Source organism: Octopus sinensis, linkage group LG7 (genome assembly GCF_006345805.1).
Source record: "Octopus sinensis linkage group LG7, ASM634580v1, whole genome shotgun sequence".
In the NCBI taxonomy this organism is placed as follows: domain Eukaryota; kingdom Metazoa; phylum Mollusca; class Cephalopoda; order Octopoda; family Octopodidae; genus Octopus; species Octopus sinensis.
The window spans coordinates 49,796,798-49,821,797 of record NC_043003.1 but is presented as its reverse complement, the minus strand read 5'-3'; the positions used below and the strand labels follow the sequence as shown (position 1 = coordinate 49,821,797).

The following is a 25,000-nucleotide window of genomic DNA, read 5'->3' as shown; positions in this document are numbered from 1 at the left end:
AATGAATTAAAATCACAAGGTGGTGGTGGTGGTGGGGACAAACACAGATGCAATGATACATATAGACTCACACACACACATATATATACATGGCAAGCTTCCATACAGTTGCCATCACTCACAGGCATTGCTGACCCAAGGTGCCATGCCATCAAGCTGAATCTGAAATCAAGTGGTCACAAGCTTCTTAACTACATATATGTTTGTGTGCTTGTGTCTCCATGTCTTTGATTTATATTACATTTAATTGTTGTTAATGATTCTAGGAATGGAAGGAATCATAATTTAAATAAGGTACTCAATGAATCCAGTAGGCAGTAATTTATTTAATGCAAAGTTACTCTTACAAGACTATTTCTTTTACTTTCATGATAAATTCATCAGTGAGTGAAATAGCCGTGGTGATTACTTACATGTAAGGCTAGGTAATTGGCATTTGTGGTTATTGACAGTTGGCAGGTGAAGGCAATCACGGATGAAAAAGCACAGATAGTATGATTATCTAGGGGAGTAAAAATTGAAGATGGGAACCCAATAGGGAGCGGGGAATGGAAAATAAGAGGTAAAAGGAAAAAAATGTGATGAGTCTAGCAAAGTAATATATATATGTACATGTTTATATATGTATGTATTTATGTTTGTTTTTATGTTATAATAAAAACAATTTTGCATTAAACCTAGGGATTACTCAATGTATTTGGGAGAGTACAAATATATTATTCTTAATGAGAATTGTATTGATAGTGACTTTGAAGTTTCAGCCAAGCTAAGCCATCATTGGACTTTCTGATGATGGCTTATCAGGCTGAAACTTCAAAGACACTATTCTTGTTAAAGAATAATATATATATATGTTTATATATGTATGTTTATATATATATGTTTATATACATACATATATATATTTTATATATATATACAGTCCACAGATGAAATCCAGTGATTCTCCATATAGAAGACACTTAGTGTGGCTCAAAAGAGATTCAAACTTAGATTCTGATCTCATTCCAGGGGATCATTCCACAAGATAAAGAATGGCTATGAGGGATCAAGTTGAGTGGATATAGTGGCAATTATGGAAATAAATGAATTAGATACATTAAATATAACATAATAGTTTGGGTATATATATGTGTATACATGCAAAATGAGAAAGAAAAAGATGACTTTTAGACGATGAATGTTTAAGTACAAATATATAGATATTTATATTGATAAGCCCAAATTATTTAAATTTTCTGTTGTTTGTACTCTGCATAAGTTGGATCTATTAATGTAAATGTCTATATATTTGTACTTAAATATTCATTGTCTGAAAGTCTCCACTTTTGTTGTCTATCATTTTGAATGTATATATATATATACTTATTTTGTGTTTTATACCTAAACTAGTATGTTATACTTAATATATCTAATTTATCTGCACAATTGTTTCTCTCTCTCTCATATGTGTGTGTGTGTGGTGTGTGTGTGTGGTGTGTGTGTGTGTGTGTATGCATTTTGTGGTGTTAGGAAGGATATCTGACTGTAGCAAACATTCCAAAACAGACATAGAGCCTGGGTAACTCTCCAGCTGACCAGCTACGGCCAAACTGTCCAACCCATGGCAGCATGGAAAATGGATGTCAAATGACGATGATGATGATATATATATCTGTATATATATCATCATCATCATATATATATATATATATATGTGTGTGTGTGTGTGTGTACAGTATATAGATTGGGTTATAATCCAAGCTCTGTCCACATGAAGCACATCTGCATAATCCAGTACTCCAAAGAATATTCATAGATGTCATATTTTATATGAGAGTTGAAAATTCTGTAAAATACTGGCAAACATTTATTACAGAGTTATTACTTATTAAAACAGAAAACTGGTAAATACTTTCTGCATTATTTATTCCATGTTACATATGTTTCATTACCAACAGGAGTTACATAGGTAAAACAAGTAGAAAGACATGTAAAAATTCTCCTACTATAGTAATTCATCAGACCAGGAATTACCAGTTGGTAATGAAAGATGTAATACAAAATAAATTATGGCAAAAATTTTTCCACTTTTCTGTTTTAATATATATATATTATATATATGAATGAACAATTTTAAATGCTGTTGGATTTTTCTCATAAGGTATTGGAATCTTACATATATACCATTCTGCCTAAAATAATGGATCTACAAATTCAATATCCCTATATATCTCACATCTATTTTCTTTCCTCCACCTCACTCTCTGTTTTGTATCCCATTTAAATTAATTATTACTTAACCATCTTCTCACACCATCTCTGATGAAGGGATATAATTAATGAATATCATGGAAACAGCTGTAAGAGCTTCTATCTATAATTGTTCTAATATCTACACAACCTTGGTTTTATCTCATTAACCAAAAAATTCTTATATATATATATATATATATATATAGACACACACGTGCACACACACACATAAAAACATATGTATATATCTATATCCATACCATTATATTTCGGGGCGGTCATTTTCCTTTTTTTTTGCCAAATAAACACACACATCGTTGCCAGTGCCACCTGACTGGCTCCTGTGCTGGTGGCATGTAAAAAACACCATTTGAGCATGGTCAATGCCAGTACCGCTTGACTGACCTTTGTGCCGGTGGCATGTAAAAACCACCCACTGCACTCTCAGCGTGGTTGGTGTTAGGAAGGCCATCAAGCTGTAGAAACTCTTTCATATCAGATTAAATAATGAAAAAAACAAGACTGTTTATTACTGTTATTTTTTTTTTTAATAAAAACAGAACAGTAATAAACAAGTGAAGAACAAATGTATAATGCAAGTGTTTATTTGACAAAAAAGGGGAAAATGACCATCCCGAATATAACAATATTTTACATCAGGAACCATGCAGCAACAAAAATTCACACAAATTCATAAATCTATACCCATCTATCTATCTATCTATCTATCTATCTATCTATCTATCTATCTATCTATCTATCTATCTATCTATCTGTCTGTCTGTCTGTCTGTCTGTCTGTCTGTCTACCTAACTACCTACCTACCTAACTACCTACCTACCTACCAACCTTCCTACCTACCTACCTATCTATCTATCTATCAATCTATCAATGTGTGTGTGTGTGTACATATATGTGTGTGTGTGTATGAGTATAACTACATGGCTTTGTACATATAATTACGTATAAATGTCTATTTGAAAAATGTGTAGATACATGTATGAATATATATTCAGATGAATATACATTTTAAACAGACATAATTCATATCTATATATATGTGAATGTACATTCATTTATAGACCTCATAATTTGTGTAACTCAAAATATTTTTTCCCCCACCACTCCTTTCCTCATTCTCTAGTTCTACTGCATTCAATTTCTAGAACATTCTAAATTTTACTTTCCTCAATATTCTAAAGAAAACCTATTATTAACTTGGTACAATTATAACTACGAGTACAACAATTCTCTATACATATTAAGACCTTTGTCTATTTCTCTGACAACCCATATTTTTATCAGTATATTAGTTTCAATTCACACGACCATGGTCAGCCCTTAATGCACACTTTATATAGACCACTTTTTCATTTGAGAAGACGTAATTTCAAACTCTATTTAAAGCCAATATTCAAGTCTTTGCAATTTTCCTATATCCTCCAACAAATTTTGCAGATTCTCTTGCTGGAAAGCTTTCCTCCACCACGTCACCACTTGAATCATCAAAACACCTTTCTTTCTTTCTTTCTTTCTTTCTTTCTTCTTCCTGCCTTCATTATATTCTCTCTTACCTTTTCAGTCCTAATACATACTTCAATATTTTAATTTGCAAAAGACCCTCAGGGGTTGAAACAGAATTATAATTCTGTGCACTTATAACTAAACCAACATATATGTTTTACAAACCCTTCTGAAGCATTAGGTATTATGTACTTTTGCATTTTAGTATGTGAAAGCCTTATTTATATGAGCAAACAAGCATAAGTATATATATAGAGAGAGAGAGAAGGAGAGAGAGAGAGAGAGAGAGAGAGATAAATAGATAGATAGGTGCAGGAGTGGCTGTGTGATAAGTAGCTTGCTTACCAATCACATGGATCTAGATTCAGTCCCACTGTATGGCACCTTGGGCAGGTGTCTTCTACTATAGCTGTGGGCTAACCAAAGCCTTGTGAATGGATTTCGTTGATGGAAACTGAAAGAGGCCTATTGTATATATATATTGTGTGTGGTGAATGTATTTGTGTGTCTGTGTTTGTCCCCCCATCTGTCATTGCTTGACAACCAATGTTGGTGTGTTTATGTCCTCATAACTTAGCAGTTCAGCAAAAAGTGACCAATATAATAAGTACGTGCTTACAAAGAGTAAATCCTGGGATCGCTTTGTTCAACTGAAGGTGGTGCTCCAGCATGGCTGCAATCAAATGACCGAAGCAAATAAAAGAATATATATATATATATATATATACACAACTTTTATTTTTTACTTATTTCAGTCATTTGACCATGACAATGCTGAAGAATTTTTATCCAAATGTATCAACCCCCTGGACTCCATTAGACTCTTTTGCTGAACCGTAAATGCACCAGCACTGGTTGTCAAGTAGTGGTGGAGAGATAAACACAAAGACGCACACACATATATACAACAGGCTTCTTTTAGTTTCCATTTCCCAAGTCCACTCACAAGGCTTTGGTTGTCCCAAGGCTATAACAGAAGACACTTCACCAAGGTGCTATGCAGTGGGACTGAACCCAAAACCATGTTATTAGGAATCAAGCTTCTTACCACACAGCCATGCTGGAGTGAAAACACACACACACACACACACACACACACACACACACACACACATACACACATGTATATTCACTACTGGCATTCTGTTGGTTATGACATCAAGGGTCCCAGTTGATCCAATCAACAGAACTGCCTGCTTGTGAAATTAAGGTGCAAGTGGCTAAGCACTCCACAGACATGTGTATCCTTAATGAAGTTCTCAGGGAGATTCAACGTGACACAAATGCGACAAGGCTGACCCTTTGAAATACAGATACAACTCATTTTTGCCAGCTGAATGGACTGGAGCAATGTGAAATAAAGAGTCTTGCTCAAGAACACAATGCTTTGCTGGAAATTGAACTCATGACCTTATGACTATGAGCCAAATGTTCTAACCACTAAGCCATGCACCTTTATTATACATATTGTACATATATATCTATGCACACGCAAACACATACATATATAAACACATACTCACACACATAAATATGTTTTAATTTTTGCTTCAGCTAAAGAATTGTGTCCATGCTGGAGCATGTTTGTGCATTGTGTATATATATATATATATATATATATATATATATACACCTGTTTGTGTCTGCCTTCCAATTGCTGTTTTTACTGAGATCTCCCTTTTTAGTAGAAGAAATAGCTATAACCTTTTGACTGCTATTTCTAAATTCGGTATGTGGTAAGGCAATTCGTTGCTAAACCCTTTATTGCTTACTATATATATATATATGTATTTCTAAGAATGAGACCTCAATACTGTAGATAGAGCAAAAATTTAACAGAGGTATCGGAAAATTACCTATTAAACTTTGCAGTCCCTTACTTATAAATATACACACATATGTGTTTAAATAATTTTATGTTCTAGGGAACTTAATACGGAAATGTAACATTTAATTCCTTCATTTAAATGCTGAATTTAAACCATCAATTTCATTTTGACGGCTAGGCTCCCTACCACTTCATATCTACATGATATTAATCCTCCTTAAATCTATGAATGTTGAAATAATGGAGGAGAAAGGTTATTTCAGTTTCATTCATGAATTATCCATATCTGAATTTATGTTTGCATTTCTATACACAGGTTATATTTTTCTTAAATTTAAGCAGTTGAGAGCACATTTATATACATCATTTTTTTTTTTTGTTTTTCCCATTTCTTGTGTATTCAAATGTGCAATATATCTCTAAATTTAAAGAGAGCTAAGAAATCTCTGAATCTTATAAAGGAAGGCACTCTCTCCTTAAAATCCTTATTAATATGCATATGTGTTTTTCAATTTTAAAATTTTATGTCATATATATGCATAATATATGTTTATGCAGTTTCAAAGATCAGCAACAAATGAAAAGACAGCAGTAACACTTCCTGCAGCATCATTGCTGTCTGTCTGTCTGTTTGTCTGTCTGTCTATCTATCTGTCTGTCTGTCTGTGTGTCTGTCTATCTATTTATCTATCTATCCCTCTCATTATATATATATATATATATATACACACACACACACACATACATGTATACATATATGTGTGCATACACAGCTATATGGGTATCTATATATATTTGTACATACATACATATATATAAAGATACACACACACACACACATATATATACATATATGTAGTAAAGATACAGGAAAAGAGCATGGTTTTCATTTAAAGCTAGTCTTTGCAATCATAAAATTAATATCAAAGGTAGACAACTATATGCTATCAACATTAATGTTTTGACCTTTTTAAGTTGAAAAAACACATACTATATTAATAAGGGTCTTAAGAATTGTACATTCTCTTAATTTAACTGCTTACGTATTATAATTTTTAAAATTTTATTATCTCTTCATTTAGAATTTATATATGTTACATTAGACTAGAAATGGGAAAAGAATATATTTGCATAAACAAGCTTTCAGCTGTTTATACCTAAAAACAGAAAGAACAAAAATAATATAATATATACTATACACAGAGATGTGTGTGTGTGTGCATATATAACACATATATGTATATATATATATATATATATATATATATATATATATATATACATACACACATAGAGAGAGGGAAATGGAGAAATAAATAGATACTACATGAATAATTTGAAATAAACATTCTCTTCATTGTTATAATAGCATTCAAAGAATGAAGGTATGTCAAAGTTATTTTCTGACGATTTGCAGAGTGAAACTAGCAGTCGTAATAAACTTAAAGTTTTATACATCTGTTTCAAGATACACCCACACACATGCACACATGTACATACATACACCACACACACACACATATGCATAATATGTATATAAGTACATATATAGGTATATAGTATTACATAATATATATGTGTGTGTATGTATGTATATATATACTTAGATATGTATATATGTGCATATATATTATATATAATATATATATATAATATATATGTGTGTGTGTGTGTATGTATATATATTATATATATATATATATATATATATATATGTGCACTCCTTATGCAGAGTTTGGCTACAACCTGTACCCATGCCTTAGAACCATCATGGCGTCTGATATAGCTATTTAAGCCAGACAATGTTTTGAAAAGACACCCACATAGATTGCATATCTGATGTGGACCACCAAGAGCTGCAGATAAGTTCTGGTCTTTGCGGATCTTAAAATGTCTTTTGAGCCTCCATTAGATTTGCAAGCCTTCTGGTATACATTGCATTGAAAGGTGTGCACAGACATACAGGCAGAATAGTTGGTGGGGGTTCATTTTCCATGGGTTCGCTAACGAGATTTGAGCCCAGCAAAAGAAAAGCATGGTTGTCACAAACTGTGCACACAAGAAGGTCATTGTGTATATGCATATGTGTGTGTCTGTGTGTGTGTGCATGCGTACATGTGTATGTATGTATGTATGTATATATGCATATGTGTGTGAATATATATATATATATATAACATGTACATATATATATACATGTACATAATTATATAATATATATATAATATATATATATATATATATATATTTATATATATATATGTATGTATATATGTATATATTATATATATATATATATCATCTCATCATCATCATTTAGCGTCCGTTTTCCATGCTAGCATGGGGGGACGGTTCAACTGGGGTCTGGGGAGCCGAAGGCTGCACCAGCCAGCAGATCTGGCAGGTTTCTACAGCTGATGCCCTTCCTAACGCCAACCACTCCGAGAGTGTAGTGGGTGATTTTATGTGCCACCGACACAGGTGCCAGACGAGGCTGGCGAACGGCCACGCTCGGATGGTGTTTTTATGTGCCACCGACACAGGTGCCAGACGAGGCTGGCAGACGCCACGCTCGGATGGTGTTTTAGTGCCACCGACACAGGTGCCAGATGAGGCTGGCAGGTGCCAGACGAGGCTGGCAGAACGGCCACGCTCGGATGGTGGTTTTTATGTGCCACCGACACAGGTGCCAGATGAGGCTGGCGGACGGCCACGATGGATGGTGTTTGTTACGTCCCCAAGCACGGAGGCCAGTCTATGGTTGGTACTGGCTACGGCCCACGTTCGGATGATTTCTTGGTGCCACCGGCACCACGGTACCACAAAGATACAAATTCCATTTATGCTCATCTATTTTGATTTGTTTGATTTGATTTGATTTTTCACTTGCCTCAACAGGTTCTTCACAAGTGTAACTTGCCTCAACAGGTCTTCACAAGTGTCACAAGAAGAGGTATGCACAGGTGGACTGTCTACGTCGCCGGGTCTTCGGATGGGTGTCTTTTTATGTGCCACCGACACAGGTGGCCAGATGTGGCTGGCGAACGGCCACAATCGGATTGGTTTTCTTGTGTGCCCACCGGTACTGGAACCACAAAGATACAAATTCCATTGATGTTCATATTTTGATTTGGTTTGATTTTCACTTGCCTCAACAGGTCTTCACAGTGTCACGCGTTGTCCTTGTGTGCCACCGGTACTGGACCACAAAGATACAATTCCATGATGTTCATCTATTTGATTTGGTTTGATTTTCACTTGCCTCAAACAGGTCTTCACAAGTGTCCCGCGTGTCACACACTTGCCTCAACAGGTCTCCACAAGTGTCACACACTTGCCTCTGCCTCAACAGGTCTTCACAAAGTGTGTCACACACTTGCCTCTGCCTCAAACAGGTCTTCACAAGTGTCATAAGAGGGAAGGTATGCACAGGTGGACTGACTACGTCGCCGGGTCTTTGGATGGTGTTTTTATGTGCCACCGACACAGGTGCCAGGTGAGGTGGCGAACGGCCACGATCAGATGGTGTTTGTTGTGCCCACAGCACGGAGGCCAGTCGATGCGGTACCAGCTACGGCCACTTCGGATGGTTTTCTTGTGTGCCACCGGTACTGGAACCAGATATAATATATATATACATACATATATATATATAATATGTATATATATATATATATATACATACATACATACATATATAAATATAAAATATATATTAATACATACATATATATATAATATGTATATATATATATATACATACATACATACATACATACATATATAAATATCTATATACATATATACATACATACATATATAAATATATATATATATATATATATACATACATACATACATACATATATATATATAAAAGAAGAGAGGGAGACATAAACACACACACACATGAACAAGACTGACAATATACTTCATTTGTTTTAAAATATCTTTAAATGAAATGAAAAATAATGAGAACAGCCGCCATCTGAAATAAAGATAATATTCTCCTGTGATATTATTTTATTTAACTGCTGTTGAGGTGTAGGAGATGTTCAGAACAGCCAAATATAAAATATCTCTGTTACATACAGCACGCAGTTCGGATGCATTATTCTGATGCACATGGTTTTTGCTGGTAGAATTGTTCAACTTTTGCAGTTTAATTCACACTGCATTACCGTACGTGGCATTTGAGCACTGGTGTGTTTGGTCCGTAGCTGTTTTGTGTTGGTACTTGCTTGTGTGTGTGTGTGTGTGGTGTGTGTGTGTGTCATAGCATGTATGTGCATGTATGCTGTTTTGGTTTCTTGATGTTTTGATTGGTGTTGCTGTTGTTATCGTGTGTGCGCATGTTTGCTTGTGTGAATATGTGTGTGCGTTTGTGTGAATGTACATGTGTTTGTATGAATGTATGTTTGTTTGTTTGTTTGTTTGTGTGGCTGTTTGTGTCTTTACTTGAATGTGTGCATGCGCGTGTGCACATGTGTGTATTTGTGTGTGCGTGTATGTATGTGCATATAGATGATTTCATGCATTTTTCTTTGTTTTAATCTATGTTCGCGTTTCATTGTTGCAATGTTGTTACATGCATGTGTGTGTATATATATATATATATATATATATATATATATATAAACATATATATATATATATGCCTATATATATAAAAACATTAATATATATATATATATATATATATATATATATATATATATATATATATATATATATATGTACATATTATAAAAAACTATATATATATATACACATATATGTATATGCATATAATGCATGTGTATGTGTATCTTTGTGTTATTGCATGTGCATGTATATATGTTTATGTATACATATGTTTGTGTGTTAGATTGGTCTAATCAATCTATTAGAAGGCTTATATCATTGCAAATATTGTTGAAGGGAGTGTAATTGTATGTATATCTATGCATGTATGTTCTGTAGTTTTTCTATGTGTTTTCTATGTGTTTTTGCAGTATTTTTTAAACAGTATATTTTCAAGGTTGTTGCTGCATGCCTCTGATAGTATGATATGATATAATACTACCATTGTATGTATGAGAACTTCCTTGGACTGTGTTATTTCTTTGTCTTTTAAGCAACTGATTTTCAAGATGATTTTGTTTTCTTATTATTGTTGCATTTGATCTTATTGTTTCTTTGATCTGTTGTTGTTGTTGTTGTTGTTATTATTATTATCATCTTTATTATTATTATTATTATTACTAGATCTCTTGTTATATCCTTATTGTTGTTGCTCCCCTTTTGATCAATGTAAACCTCCTGCTGTTTTGTGAGCTATATTGCATTCTTTGATGTTGTCCTCAATGTCATAGTGACCAATTACAGAATTATTATTATTATTATTATTATTATTATTATTATTATTATTATTACTATTATTATTATTATTATTATTATTACTATTATTATTATTATTATTATTATTATTACTATTATTATTATTATTATTACTATTATTATTATTATTATTACTATTATTATTATTATTATATTATTACTATTATTATTATATTATTATTATTATTATTATTATTATTACTATTAATATTATTATTATTATTATTATTCAGTAGTTTTGATGAAAAGGGAATGAGAGAGCGAGAGAGAGAGAGAAGCATCAAGAATTCCCTATGTACATGCCCTTAGGCCAGAGAGCACAAATGGAAGTGAGCACTTGCCCTTGAGGTTTTAATTAATACTGAAATTTGTAAGATTTTTCGACTGGCCCTGGGGGGCTGTTTTTGTTCAAATGCATTTCACTTTGTTCCTTTTGTAGACAACTGGTTCCTCATAGAAGTGCTTTGCAATACCTCTTAATTCATCACTTTCATGACAAAATAAAGAAATAGCTATTATTATTATTATTGAGTGAGAGAGCAGTGCATGCCATCAAAGAGACACTGGGGTAAATTATACAAAGCCCAGTATACCCATCTGACAAGGGTACACCAGGCACATGCATCACAACCATATGTGCATGACATGGTGATCTCATATCAAAATAAACAACACATGACATTGCAGGTGGGACCCAGTTAGAATTTTCTTCAGGTTGAGTAGCTCATCTCACTCAAAAGGTCCCTGAATAAGGGTTGTCTAAGGATTTTGAATGAAACACCCATGTTTCGAAAGGTGAATTATCCAAACCCAAAAGAATTCCTCTCGACATATGTCTATAATGCCTTTCCAGTTACTATAATTATTATTATTATTATTATTATTATTATTATTATTATTATTATTATTATTATTATTATTATTATTATTATTATTATTATTATTATTATTATTATTATTATTATTATTATTATATGTTTGACTTTTGCTTTACATTTGTACATGTTGGCTCCAAGTCTCAACCAGAGACTTCAAGAGACAACAAGTTAGAAGTTCATGTTAGTGTTATGCCTTGGGTGCCATATATTTGGTTTTGTACTTAGTGTTGTACTAGTGAATGTTTAAGAAACCATAAGAAAATTATGTTTGTTTTAAAACTTGAGATTACATAGAAAGTATTTTACATAGGATATGAGCAGTTCCCATGAGCACTATCTTTTGAATTTCTGTCATTTTTGAGTTTCCTTTTGCCTCTATTATTATTATTATTATTATTATTATTATTATTATTATTATTATTATTATTATTATTATTATTGTTATAATGTTATTGCAATTGTTATTAGTGATGTTGTTGTTTCTGTTGTAGTTGTGATCACTGCTGTTTATGTTGTTGTTCCTGTTGCTGCTGTTAAAGTCATAAGTATTATTGGAAATGATGTTGCTGTTACTGGCACTATTTAGCCTGAGGCCAACACTGATCAAGTAGACCTATGATCAATAGCATTCTAGTCTTGCTAACCTAATGTATCTGGGATCATGTTATCTAAATATGTCTTTCATTGCTTTGAAAAAAAGTAGGGGTTTTTTTGACTTGAGGGAAATTTGGCTGTTATTTTAGCAGCTCAAGCAATCACAAGTGAAACTTTGCTTGCACCCACATTTCAAAACACTTCAAAAGAAAAAAAAAAGAAAGAAGGAAAGAAATATTTTTTTAAAAATCATTCAAAAGGCTTTGGTTAACTCAAGGCTATTAAAGAAGATACTTGCTCAAGGTGCCATGTAGTAGGACTGAACCTGAAACAGTGTGGTTGCAAAGTGACCTTCTTAACCACACAGCTATGCTTGTACCTATGTGCTTAAAACTTTTTAAAAAACAATTCATTAAACCTTTCCCATAAATGCATTTAAATCATTGTCACTGCCTAACTAATTAATAATTTTTAACATTTTAATTAATGTTTCTTAGTGTTGTGTTATTGTATGCATAACCTAATAAATTTGTATAATCAAAGATTCATTATTTCTCTTGACATTGATGTACTCCAACCAGTTTGAATACACACACAGTTTGATCTTGACACTAAGAAAAAGATTCTCCACCCTGGTACAGATGTTCCAGCCAATGCTGTTTCTCACATTATTATATTATTGCTGCTTTGGTCATTATAATGCTGTTATTATCATCACTATTCTTGCTGTTGTTGCTGTTGTTATTGCTGCTTACTAATGTTGAGCTTGTTCTTGTTGCTGTTGTGATTGTCATCATGGTTTCTGATATTGCAGATAATGCACATGTTGTTTCAAAAGTTGTCATCCTTTCTTATTTGCTATTAGTGCTATTGTTGTTACTGTTGCAGATCTTGTAACTGCTGCTGCTGCTGCTATTTTTATTGTTATTGTAGTTGTTATTTTTGTTGTTGTTGTGATTGCTGTTGTTGTTGTTGTCTAACCCACAGGTCAGCTCCGATCAGACAGTCACATCACCAAATGGCATCAAAACTATAGCCATCAGCAATTGTGTAACTTGGACTCCATGATCTAATGTGTCCTTCTTTTTTTTAAGATGGTAGGGTTTGATTTGAGGAAGATTTGACTTCTAATTCTTGCAGGTGCCTTCATTGGCTTTTGGTACACTTAAGTTGCTGTGGCTTTTAGCATTGGGTACACTGTTGGTAGCACAATCTGGTGATCACTGTTGATGTTGCTGTTGATGTTGCTGTTGCTGTTATTGTTGCTGTTGCTGCTATTGCTGTTGCTGTTATTGTTGTTGTTGCTGTTATTGTTGTTGTTGCTTTTGTTGTTGTTGCTGTTGTTGTTGTTTTATTACTGCTGCTGTTTTTGTTGCTGCTGCTGTTGTTTCGTTTGATGTTGTTGCTGTTGCTGTTATTGTTGCTGTTGCTGTTATTGTTGTTGTTGCTGTTGTTGTTGTTTTATTACTGCTGCTGTTTTTGTTGCTGCTGCTGTTTTTGTTGCTGCTGCTGTTGTTTCGTTTGATGTTGTTGCTGTTGCTGTTGTTGCTGATATTGCTGCTGTTGCAGAGGTGGTTACCACATCAACAGTCTGACCATCTAATTTACTGCTGTCTTCACAAAGGTTACATTTCTTAAGCAATTTCTACAAATAATAATAATGATAATTATAATAATTATAATAATAATAATGGCACATTAGGTATGATAAAAAAATATTCAGACAAATACATATCAAAAAATACCAGGACTTACAAATATGTATAACATACAGAAAATTGTACTACAGGGCACTGCACACATCCTACGAAAAACACTTTCAATACAGTAACTATAAGAGCACCACAGCAAACCACAGCACACACCCAAGGCACACAGAGTTGCGCTCGGCAGTGAAGTGAAAGCAAGCTATAGAAATAAAACTACTGAATAATAATAATAATAATAATAATAATAATAATAATAAAACAAGAATAATAATCCTGACATTTGGTGGGAAGAACTAGGTGATTACATCAACCCCAGCACTTGACTGGTAATTATTTAAATGATCCTGGGAGGATGAAAGACAAAGTTAACCTCAGCAGAATTTGAACTCAGAACATAAAGACAGATGAAACAATACCAAACATTTTGTCTGGCATGTCAATGATTCTACCAGCTCACCACCTTAATAACTAGAAAAGCACTCGGAGAGCACAGACCTCTGCCAAGCAGCTAATTTTAAGATAGATACACGAATAAATTTACTAATAGAGAAATGGAAATAAAATTTGGAAGTATCAATGCCACCATAGGTTGCATGGAAACGATGAATGTGTTTTCAAGGGACATATTCAAAGAACGTAACATAGTAATACTTCATGTAAAGTAAATACAACAAATGAAAAATCCTTCAAGAATCCATAAAAATTCCCGGATCACTACCAAAATTTCATCATCTGTTCCTTGTATCATTACAAACGTTTCATCAAATACTGTTCACAACTTTTTAAGTTATTTTGCACACAGACAGACAGACGAACAAACCAACAGTGATGAAAACATAACTTTCTTTGGTGGAGGTAATAATAATAATAATAATGATAATAATAATAATAATAATAATAATAATAATAATAATAATAATAACCATTCCTATTAAAAGCACAAGACCTGAAATTTTGGGGGAGAGGACCAGTCGATTACATTGATCCCAGTGTTTAACTGGTGCTTAATTTATTGACCCCGAAAGGATGAAAGTTGACTGTGGCAGAATTTGAAATAATAATAATAATAATAATAATAATAATAATAATGATAATAATAATAAAAGTAATAATAAGCAATCATTGTAAGATCATAGACTTTGTGATACCATATGATAATAGAATGGCACCAAAGAAATTGGAAAAATTGTGAAATATTAAGAACCAACCAGAAAGATGAAGAGAATGTGGAAGAAAGACTAAGATGGCAATAACTCCTGGGGGTACACTTGGTGCACTTGGCACAGCACCCAATCTACTCCCTATGAGGCTGAAGTATACTAGGATTCTTGCAGAATACAGGGTTGCACTTTGCTGCAAATCTCTAAGAAAGAGTCTTGAGATTTGAGGAAACTTGTTGTATGATAGTGACACTCATTTGCAATTATCACATGATGCTAAGACAAGGAGAAAGCCCATGCACATGCAGATACACAGGCGTAATCCCCTGCCATATTGTGGCTTCACTTATCGTGGTTTATTATTTAAGCTTACGTCAACTCCTCCATGGTGTTGTGTTGCATTTATAATAAAATAGATTTATATACAAATTATAAAAATAAAAAAAGATACACAGTACAATACTGTTTCTACTATTGCAGAGGGTTTGGGAATGTAACACCAATGATAGTTGAGGGATTACTGTATATGCATACATCTGAAATTCCTTAACCGAGGAAGGTTTATGTAACGGATGCATTTCCTATTATATACTATACACATCTGAAACATATGTATTAAATGATTTCAAAATATCGTTATACATACTCACACACACACATGTGCACATACACATACACATACATACACACACACACATAATGGGCTTCTTTCAATTTTCTTCTACCAGGTCCACTCACAAGGCTTTGGTTGGCTTGGAGATATAGTGAAATAAAAATGTGCAAGGTGCTATGCAATGGGACTGAATCTATAACCTGTAGTCAGAAAACAAACTTTTAACCCTCTTCCCACTGTATAATATATAATCAAACATGCACGCACGCACACACACATACACACACAATGACACACAGCAAGATAAAAGTCAAGACCACATTGTAACAAATTGAACATTATTACACTTAATATTAATGTTCTTCAATGGTTTCAAATTCTAGATCATTGTAATTTTTTTATCACCATCATCATCATCATCATTTAATGTCCATTGTCCATGTTGACATGGATTGGAGAGTTTGACTGGGCTGGCATACTGGAAGACTGCTCCAGTCTGATTTGGCATGGTTTTCTATAGCTGGATGCCCTTCCTAACACCAACCACTCCGAGGGTGTAATGGGTGCTTTTACTTGCCACCAGCACAGGTGCCATTTGCATGACACCAGTATCTGCCAGGACAGTGCTTTTGCTCGACTTGATGAGTCTTCTTCTCAAGCACGACATAATGACAAAGGTCTTGGTCATTACCTACATGAGGCCCAATGCTTGAAAGGAGCTCACCCACTTCGCCTCCATGAGGCCCAACACTCAAAAGGAACTCAGCCATTTTGCCATCGTCAGGTCCAACGCTTGACAGGAATTCAGCCACTTTTCCTTCATCAGGCCCAATGCTCAAAGGCTAATTTTTTACATGCACTTGGCTTGATGGTGCACTTGATGGTGTACGGGTGCACTTGGCTTGATGATGCACTTGATGGGTCTTCTTCAGCAGAGCACATTGTCAAAAATCTCGGTCACTAGTCATTGCCTCTGAGGTTCAAAGTTCGATGATCATGCTTCACTACCCCGTCCCATGTCTTCCTGAGTCTACCTCTACCACAGGTTCCCTCCAAGGTTAGAGACTGGCACTTCTTTACACAGCTTTTCACGTCCATATGCTTCACATAACCATAACAGCACAGTCATATCATTACTATACATAAATCTTTAGTTCAATATACTCAATGAGAATATTATGTACTGAATTTATATTGAGTGCTCTATTGTATCAAAGTATTAATACTATTAAAGTACTTATGTATTTAATATGAGCGATTATATATATTTTATAATATATTATTATTAATATCAGGAAATCAATATTAGAAAATTCTTCAGAAAGATATATATATATATTTATATATATATATATACATGTTTAATATGATTGTTGTATTAAAATTATAAATAATAAATATAAATATACATGTAAATATATAAGTATAAATATATAATGTATATAAATATATAGTATATATAAATATAATGTATATAAATATATAATATATATATCTTTCTGAAGAATTTTCTAATATTGATTTCCTGATATTAATAATAATATATTATAAAATATATATAATCGCATGTTTAAAATGATTGTTGTATTAAAAATATAAATAAATATATGTAAATATGCATAAGTATAAATATATTATGTATATAAATATATAATATACATAAATATAATGTATATAAATATATAATGTATATATCTTTCTGAAGAATTTTCTAATATTGATTTCCTGATATTAATGACAATACGTTATAAAATATATATAATCGCTCATTACTATACATTTAATAAGCTGACCTGTCAACTTTTTTCATTCTAAGTTGAAGGAGACAGCTGTAAAAAGTACTTTGGACACACCCTACAAAACACTGCTTCTCACAACTGACTAGTTTGCAGGATGCAGTCAGGATGTGAAGATAATTTGGAAGCTCTCTATGCAATAAAGTTTTGTGTTAAACTGGGGAAAAAAAACGCTACTGAAATTTATGAAAAGCTCCATCCTGCTTATGGTTGCATTTGGGTGAGCCAGGCATCTTTTTTTCACTGGTACAAGAGGTCAAGTAAAGTAAGTCCACTGGGCAGTACATGATGATCCTCTTCTTTGACACCAATGGCATCATTTAAATTCACTGGTTTCCCTCTGGCCAGACAGTCAACAAAGAAACTATAGAGATAAACTTAACAATTAGGTGTAGGAGTGGCTGTGTGGTAAGTAGCTTGCTTGCCAACTACAAGGTTCCAGGTTCAGTACCACTGCGTGGCACCTTGGGCAAGTGTCTTCCACTATAGCCTTGGGCCAACCAAAACCTTGTGAGTGGATTTGGTAGACAGAAACTGAAAGAAGCCCATCATATATATGTATGTGTGTGTGTGTGTGTGTGTGTGTGTGTGTGTGTGTGTGTGTGTGTGTGTGTGTGTCTGTGTTTGTCCCCATCGCTTGACAACCGACGCTGGTATGTTTACATCCCCGTAACTTAGCAGTTTGGAAAAAGAGACCGATAGAATAAGCACTAGGCTTACAGAGAATAAGTCCTGGGGTCAATTTGCTCAACTAAAGGCAGTGCTGCAGCATGGCCACAGTCAAATGACTGAAACAAGTAAGAGTAAAAGAGTAAATTGATTTAATAGCACTGCTAGCACAGTAGAACACAGTATTAACTTATAAAAGCATCTGATATACTTGGTAGTTTATTGTGGTTGCATAATGAAATAGAGTGTCCCTACAAATCATTAATAGCGACAAAGAGTACTTTATGGATGTTTGGAGGGAATTCAGAAAGAGATTCCATTACAAAAGGCCAGAGAACCTGCACCAGGACAATGCACCAATCCGGAGTTCCGTCCTGGTCGCCAACTGCTTGATAAGGATAGGCATTGAAACTGTCCCTCATCCCTATCTACAGTCCAGACCATGCTCCTTGTAATTTTTTATTGTTCCTCAAGGTGAAGGAGATGATGGAGGCTGTGGCAAGGGTCTTGGACACCTTCGTTTTCAAGGAGTTTCATTGGGCCTTCATGAAGAGGCTAAAGTTCCATAGCAAGTGCATTGAAGGTAAAGGGTTGAAGGAGATTAAAGGTTTGTACTTCTTTGAAATTAATAAATGTCTCACCTGAGAAAATCTCAAAACTTCTGGAATGCACCTTGCATGTGCCGGTATATTAATATTTTAAATGAACGCCTTAAGTTTACATATTTGAAAAGGAGGGTATAGTTAATTAAATTGATATCTGTATATGCTGAAAGTTAATCATTATATGAATACTGATGTGATTACAGGAAAAGCAGGCTTTTAGCATGATTCAGATTAAGAATATAGAGAAATGGAACTAAATTATTGAAAGCATTTAAACAAGAGGTCTGTCATTCCCCTATTCATCAAGCAGAGAATAAATTCAACCACATTTCAAACCTCACTTTCACAAATTTCACAATATATTTTAAATAAATTGCTAATATCTGAATACATTTCTTTAAACAATATATTCACTGCCTGGAGGAGTAAATATATCAACAGAGCTAAATTAAATACAGGTTATTATCGAAAAAAAAGATATATGTATATTTAACAGAGATTAAATATAGATAATTAAGTATAGTATGAAAATAAATGAACTAAAAATGATTAAATATTGAAGAAATATGGATGATTAAATCTAAATTAAATATAAATGACAAAATATATCAACTTGAGCTCAAAGTAGAAAAATAAATTAATAGTAAATGTCTTCTAAATCCCAAGGAGCTTTTATGAGATACCTCACTGAGTTCTAAATTCTTTGTATTAATCTGGCCCTAAGGCAGTGAGTTGACAGAACCATTAGCACAGCAGATGAAATACTAAGTAGCATTTCTTCTGGTTCATTAGATTCGAAGTTCAAATTCTGGTGTGGTCAACTTTACCATTCATACTTTAGAGGTTGATAAAATCAAGTACCAGTCAAATACTAGAGTCTATGCAATCAAATTGCACCTCCCCTCAAAATTATTGGCCTTGTACCAAAATTAGAAAGAAGGCAGCAAGCTAGTACAATCATTATCTTTTACTTGTTTCAGTCATTTGACTGCAGCCATGCTGGGGCACCTCCTTGAAGGGTTTTAGTCGAACAAATCCACCCCAGGACTTATATATTTTTTTAAAAGGCTAGTACTTATTCTATCAGCCCTTTTTACCAAATTGCTGAGTTATGGGGACATAAACACACCAACGCCAATTGTCAAATGGTGGTGGGAGATATACACACACACATACACACACACACACAACAAATTAAAAGGGTGGCTTATTAGCAATTAGAACCTAAAGGCAAAATCAACAGGGATCACAAAAGTGATGGAGGGTGCTGACTAGCACCACTTATGCTGAAATAAGAGTTAAATTAACTCTAAAGCCGCAAAAGCACTATACTTAATGGCTGACAAAGGGAGGTAGGTCCCTAGCATACATAGCTGTATCGTGATTTCAAATTTTGGTGTAGAGACACCTTAATTCTCATCAACAGCTCTTAACACCTAGGAAGTTGAGTTTAACCTTAGGCATTAAGAGCTGTTGATGAGAATTAAGGTGTTCTGCACCAAAATTCGAAATCACGATACAGCTATGTACACTAGGGACTTACCTCCCTTTGTCAGTCATTGAGTATAGTGGTTTTAGGGTTAATTTAACTCTTATTTTAGCATAAACAGTGCTACTCAGCACCTTTCATCACTTCTGTGACAAACATATGCATATATAGATATATATATATGTGAGTGGATTTGGTAGATGGAAACAGAAAGAAACCCGATGTGTGTATCTATATATATATATATATATATATATATATATATATTATATATATATATATATATATATATGTATGTATATATATATATATATATATATACGTATATATATATATATTATATATATATATATATATATATATATATATATGTTGACCTGCCCAATTAGCCAGCGGGGTGGTATGATTTGAAGGCTAAAACAATGTGAAGCGCATTGTGACCAGCGATATGTAGCAATATCTGATAGCCTGGTCGGTCACGGTGATCACGGTGATATATGTATATGTATATATATGTGTGTGTGTATATGTATTTGTGACTGTGTTGTTCCCCCCACCATCACTTCACAACCGATGTGTGTGTGTTTACATCTCCAAAACTTATCATTCAGCAAAAGAGACCCATAGAATAAGCACCAGGCTTACAAAGAATAAGTCCTGAACTTGAATTGTTCAACAAAAAGCATAAAAGGATATATATGATATATAGGCAGGCAAACCACAAATCCCTTCAGGTAGATGGCCCTGCTCGATCTGTAGAAAAGGCATAGGTAGAAACTCTATAAGATGTACCCAGTGTAAGCTATGGAACATAAGAGGTGCAGCAATATCAAAGGGAGGCTAACTGGGAAGATAGTTTTTGCATGTGGCAGATGCTCAGGAGCAATAAACACTGAAAATGTGCAGAGAACCACTTCTGCCACATTCCAGGGAGAAAAACTAGAAGTGCAGCCATCTGGCTTGCCAGTCTTTGGTCAAATCATCCAACCCATGCCAGCATGGAAAGCAGACATTAAACGATGATGATGATGATGATATATATATATGTATATAAACATATATACATATATATATAATGCACACGTGTGTGTGCGTAGTAGCTTCTGTACAATTCTCTGCTGTCAAATTTCGTCTATATGGCTTTGGTGGATATGTGTTTGTAGGAGAAAACACTTGTTCAATGCTGCATAAGGAAATTTAAACAGGAACCACATAGTTCAAATTAAACTTTTTAACCATATAACCATGCATAGATTCATATTGTTAATAATGCTATACTTAAATTAAGTTTCACAGACATTGTTGAAAAATCTTCATCACATGATCATATAGACTAAAATACACTCCAATCCGAAAAATATTAAAAAATAAATAACCTTAAAACACCTCATGGAGGCGCAATGACCCAGTGTTTATGGCAGCGGACTCGTGGCTGAAGGATCGTGGTTTCGATTCCCAGACTGGGCGTTGTGTGTGTTTATTGAGTGAAAACACCTAAAGCTCCATAAGGCTCTGGCAGGGATGTGGTGGCAACCCCTGTTGTACTCTTTCGCCACAACTTTCTCTCACTCTCTCTTCCTGTTTCTTGAGTAAGGCTGTGATGGACTGGCATCCCGTCCAGCTGGGGGGAACACATACGCCACAGAAACAGGGAGATTGGGCCCATGAGCTAGGCTAGGCTTGAAAAGGGTGCATAAATTAAAAATAAATAAATATCTCACCTTGAATGCAACCATTTCCGTCTTGGTCAACTGGTATCAGTAACTCATCATTTCCTCTCCGGTTGCACACTGTGATATTGCAGCGACAGAAAGTTCGCTGGAAGATGAGACCATAGAAACTGCCGAAGCCAAGGAGAATCAGAATCAAGCCGAAAGGTGTATACCAAAGGTCGTGTCTCCAGTGTGCCGGTACCATTGCAATCCAAATAAATACGACACATAGGCATTCGAATATCATGCGTGTAGTGGCATTCCAATGTTTTGTTAGAGTCACTCCTGCGAATCGGAATGCTGCAAAACTGATCATTGTCCCTGTTTGATACGAGAAAAATAAATAAATAGATATATGAATAAATAAGAAAATAAATAAATGTTATTGTTGTATTTAGGAATAGTCATTTTGCCAGTTTAGCCAATAAAAATACATGCACTATATATTTGGTGCTACTTTGCTTCAGCGTTATTTATTTTTTACATTAATCTTAATCTTAATTTGGCCAGAGTTCTTTCGTCACACTCCTGTGACCACATCAGTGGTCCTTTGCTTTCTTCTTTCTGGCCGAAATAAGATTAAGATTAATGTAAAAAATATATAACACTGAAGCAAAGTAACACCAAATATATAGTGCGTGTGTTACTATTGGCTAAACTGGCAAAATGACCATTCCTAAATATAACAATATCTATTTCAACACACGATTTCACATCAAAAATCTTGCAAAACAAATATATAAATGGAAATAAATGTTAATAATGTTTTAAAATTTAGGCACAAGGCAATCATGTTCAAGGGAAGGATAAATTGATTTCATCAACTCCAGTGCTTAAATGGTTCTTATTTTATTGACCTTACCAGGATGAAAATAGACATACAAAATGCTGCTAAGCATTTCACCTGGTCTGCTGACAATTCTACCAGCTTGCCGCCTTAAATGATGTTAATAACAACAGACATTTATGGACGAGTGTTAACAGGTTTACAAATAGGAGATGGGAGGAGGTAGAATAAGAATTCATTAATTATTTAAATTTATGTTTTTATCAGTCCAACATTTTGACTGTAGCCACATAACATTAGAGATTTATGGATGTAGAAGGCCATAGAAATTGTTTAAGTGTCAGAAGGCTAGAAAGTAAGGACAGACAAAGTAAGAGCTCATTCAATAAATTATCATTAAATTTTAATCCCAGTTTGTTTTCAGTAGCTACATAATGTGAATGCAGGAGACCGAGTGATTAGGGTGTTGTACTCATGATCCTAAGATCATGTTTTCAATTCCTAGGACCAGCTGGTGAGATGGGTTTTTGAGCAAAACACTGCATTTCACATTGTTCAAGTCCACTCAGCTGTAAATGTATTCCAGTGATAGCAGGGAAGTTAATGTTGCAATGGACTGGCATCCCATCCAGTGGGGTGGGGTAGTGTAATTTCAGTCACCTACACACCATGGAAACTGAGTTAAGTTCTGGTCTTATGAGTTTGGGGTCTTAAAACAGACCTAAGCTACTTATTATTCAGAGATCCTTGGATGTTCTAGTTATAAGGGATTTTAAAAGAGTATTAAGTGTTGAAGTACATGGCTTAGTGATTAAGATATTCAACTCATGATTGTAAGATTGTGGCTTTGATCAAATAGCGGTGATTCTCAAATTGAAGGAAGCCCATTGTGTGTATATATTTATATATATTCTACCTATAAAGGTGCAAACTTGCTAGCCACTTTATTATTATCATTATTATTATTATTAATGGCAATGGTACCTATTTAACTGTAACTTTTACTGGCTCACAATATGGTCGTTTTGAATGTTGCGGGGGCATTCAAATGTAAGAGCATAACTCTTTTACTTGTTTCAGTCATTTGACTGCGGCCATGCTGGAGCACTGCCTTTAGTCGAGCAAATCAACCCCAGGACTTATTCTTTGTAAGCCTAGTACTTATTCTATCGGTCTGTTTTGCCGAACTGCTAACTTACGGGAACGTAAAGGCACCAGCGTCGGTTGTCAAGCGATGTTGGGGGGACAAACACAGACACACAAACATATACACATGCATACATACATATATATATATATATATATATATACATATATACGATGGGCTTCTTTCAGTTTCCGTCTACCAAATCCACTCACAAGACTTTGGTCAGCCTGAGGCTATAGTAGAAGACACATGCCCAAGGTGCCATGCAGTGGGAATGAGCCCAGAACTGTGTGGCTGGTAAGCAAGCTACTTACCACACAGCCACTCCTGTGATGAATATTTCAGAAATAGTTGTTGTCTGGCTGATGAGCTTAAGTATGTTTTACATACAGAAAGCGAAATCAATTGATCCTAGAAAATATGTGTTTCTTACTTCTGTAGTTCGTGCTAGGTAAGCCTATTTCAGTTATTTTTGTTGCATTTGCTGTGTGTATTTTAATAATGAGTAACTTGTGATGTTAGAGTGATAGCTCTTTATAGCAAGTAGTATTTTAGTACCCTACTGAATTTTGTTTATATATGTATATATATAAACATATTTGTATATATGTATATATATATAAACATATTTATATGTTTTTTCATGTATATTTATCTATTTATTCCCTCCACCTAACGATAACAAACTGCCTACCTCTTCTTGACCACCAAAAAGCAATTGTCTTCTAATTTACCTAAAATCCCATCCCATATATCTGTTTCTATTCATTTATTCTATTTATTCATTTATTTTTTTTTCTCACTGATTCTTCTCATTTCAAAAAACACTCTGGCCTTTTGACCACTCCCCTAAGAACAATAGCTTGTGCCCTGTT

General features: G+C 34.1%; 1 protein-coding gene and 1 long non-coding RNA gene across 2 annotated transcripts in view; both read right to left on the bottom strand.

The window, feature by feature from the left end:
- Nucleotides 1-2,824: 2,824 nt before the first annotated feature.
- LOC118764235 lies at nucleotides 2,825-4,062 on the bottom strand. Its single transcript, XR_005000031.1, has 2 exons — nucleotides 3,101-4,062; nucleotides 2,825-3,008 (listed from the first exon to the last, which is right to left on the bottom strand). It is a non-coding gene; the product is annotated as an uncharacterized LOC118764235 (long non-coding RNA).
- A 9,916-nt stretch (nucleotides 4,063-13,978) lies between these two features.
- LOC115214199 (solute carrier family 35 member F6-like) overlaps nucleotides 13,979-25,000 on the bottom strand; it is a 178,051-nt gene continuing 167,029 nt past the window's right edge. The window contains exons 6-7 of the mRNA XM_029783301.2: nucleotides 22,201-22,512; nucleotides 13,979-14,083 (exon numbers count right to left, since the gene is read on the bottom strand). Of these exons, the coding sequence (XP_029639161.1) occupies nucleotides 14,073-14,083; nucleotides 22,201-22,512 (323 nt within the window). The 3' untranslated portion in view covers nucleotides 13,979-14,072. The remainder of the gene's footprint in view (nucleotides 14,084-22,200; nucleotides 22,513-25,000) is intronic.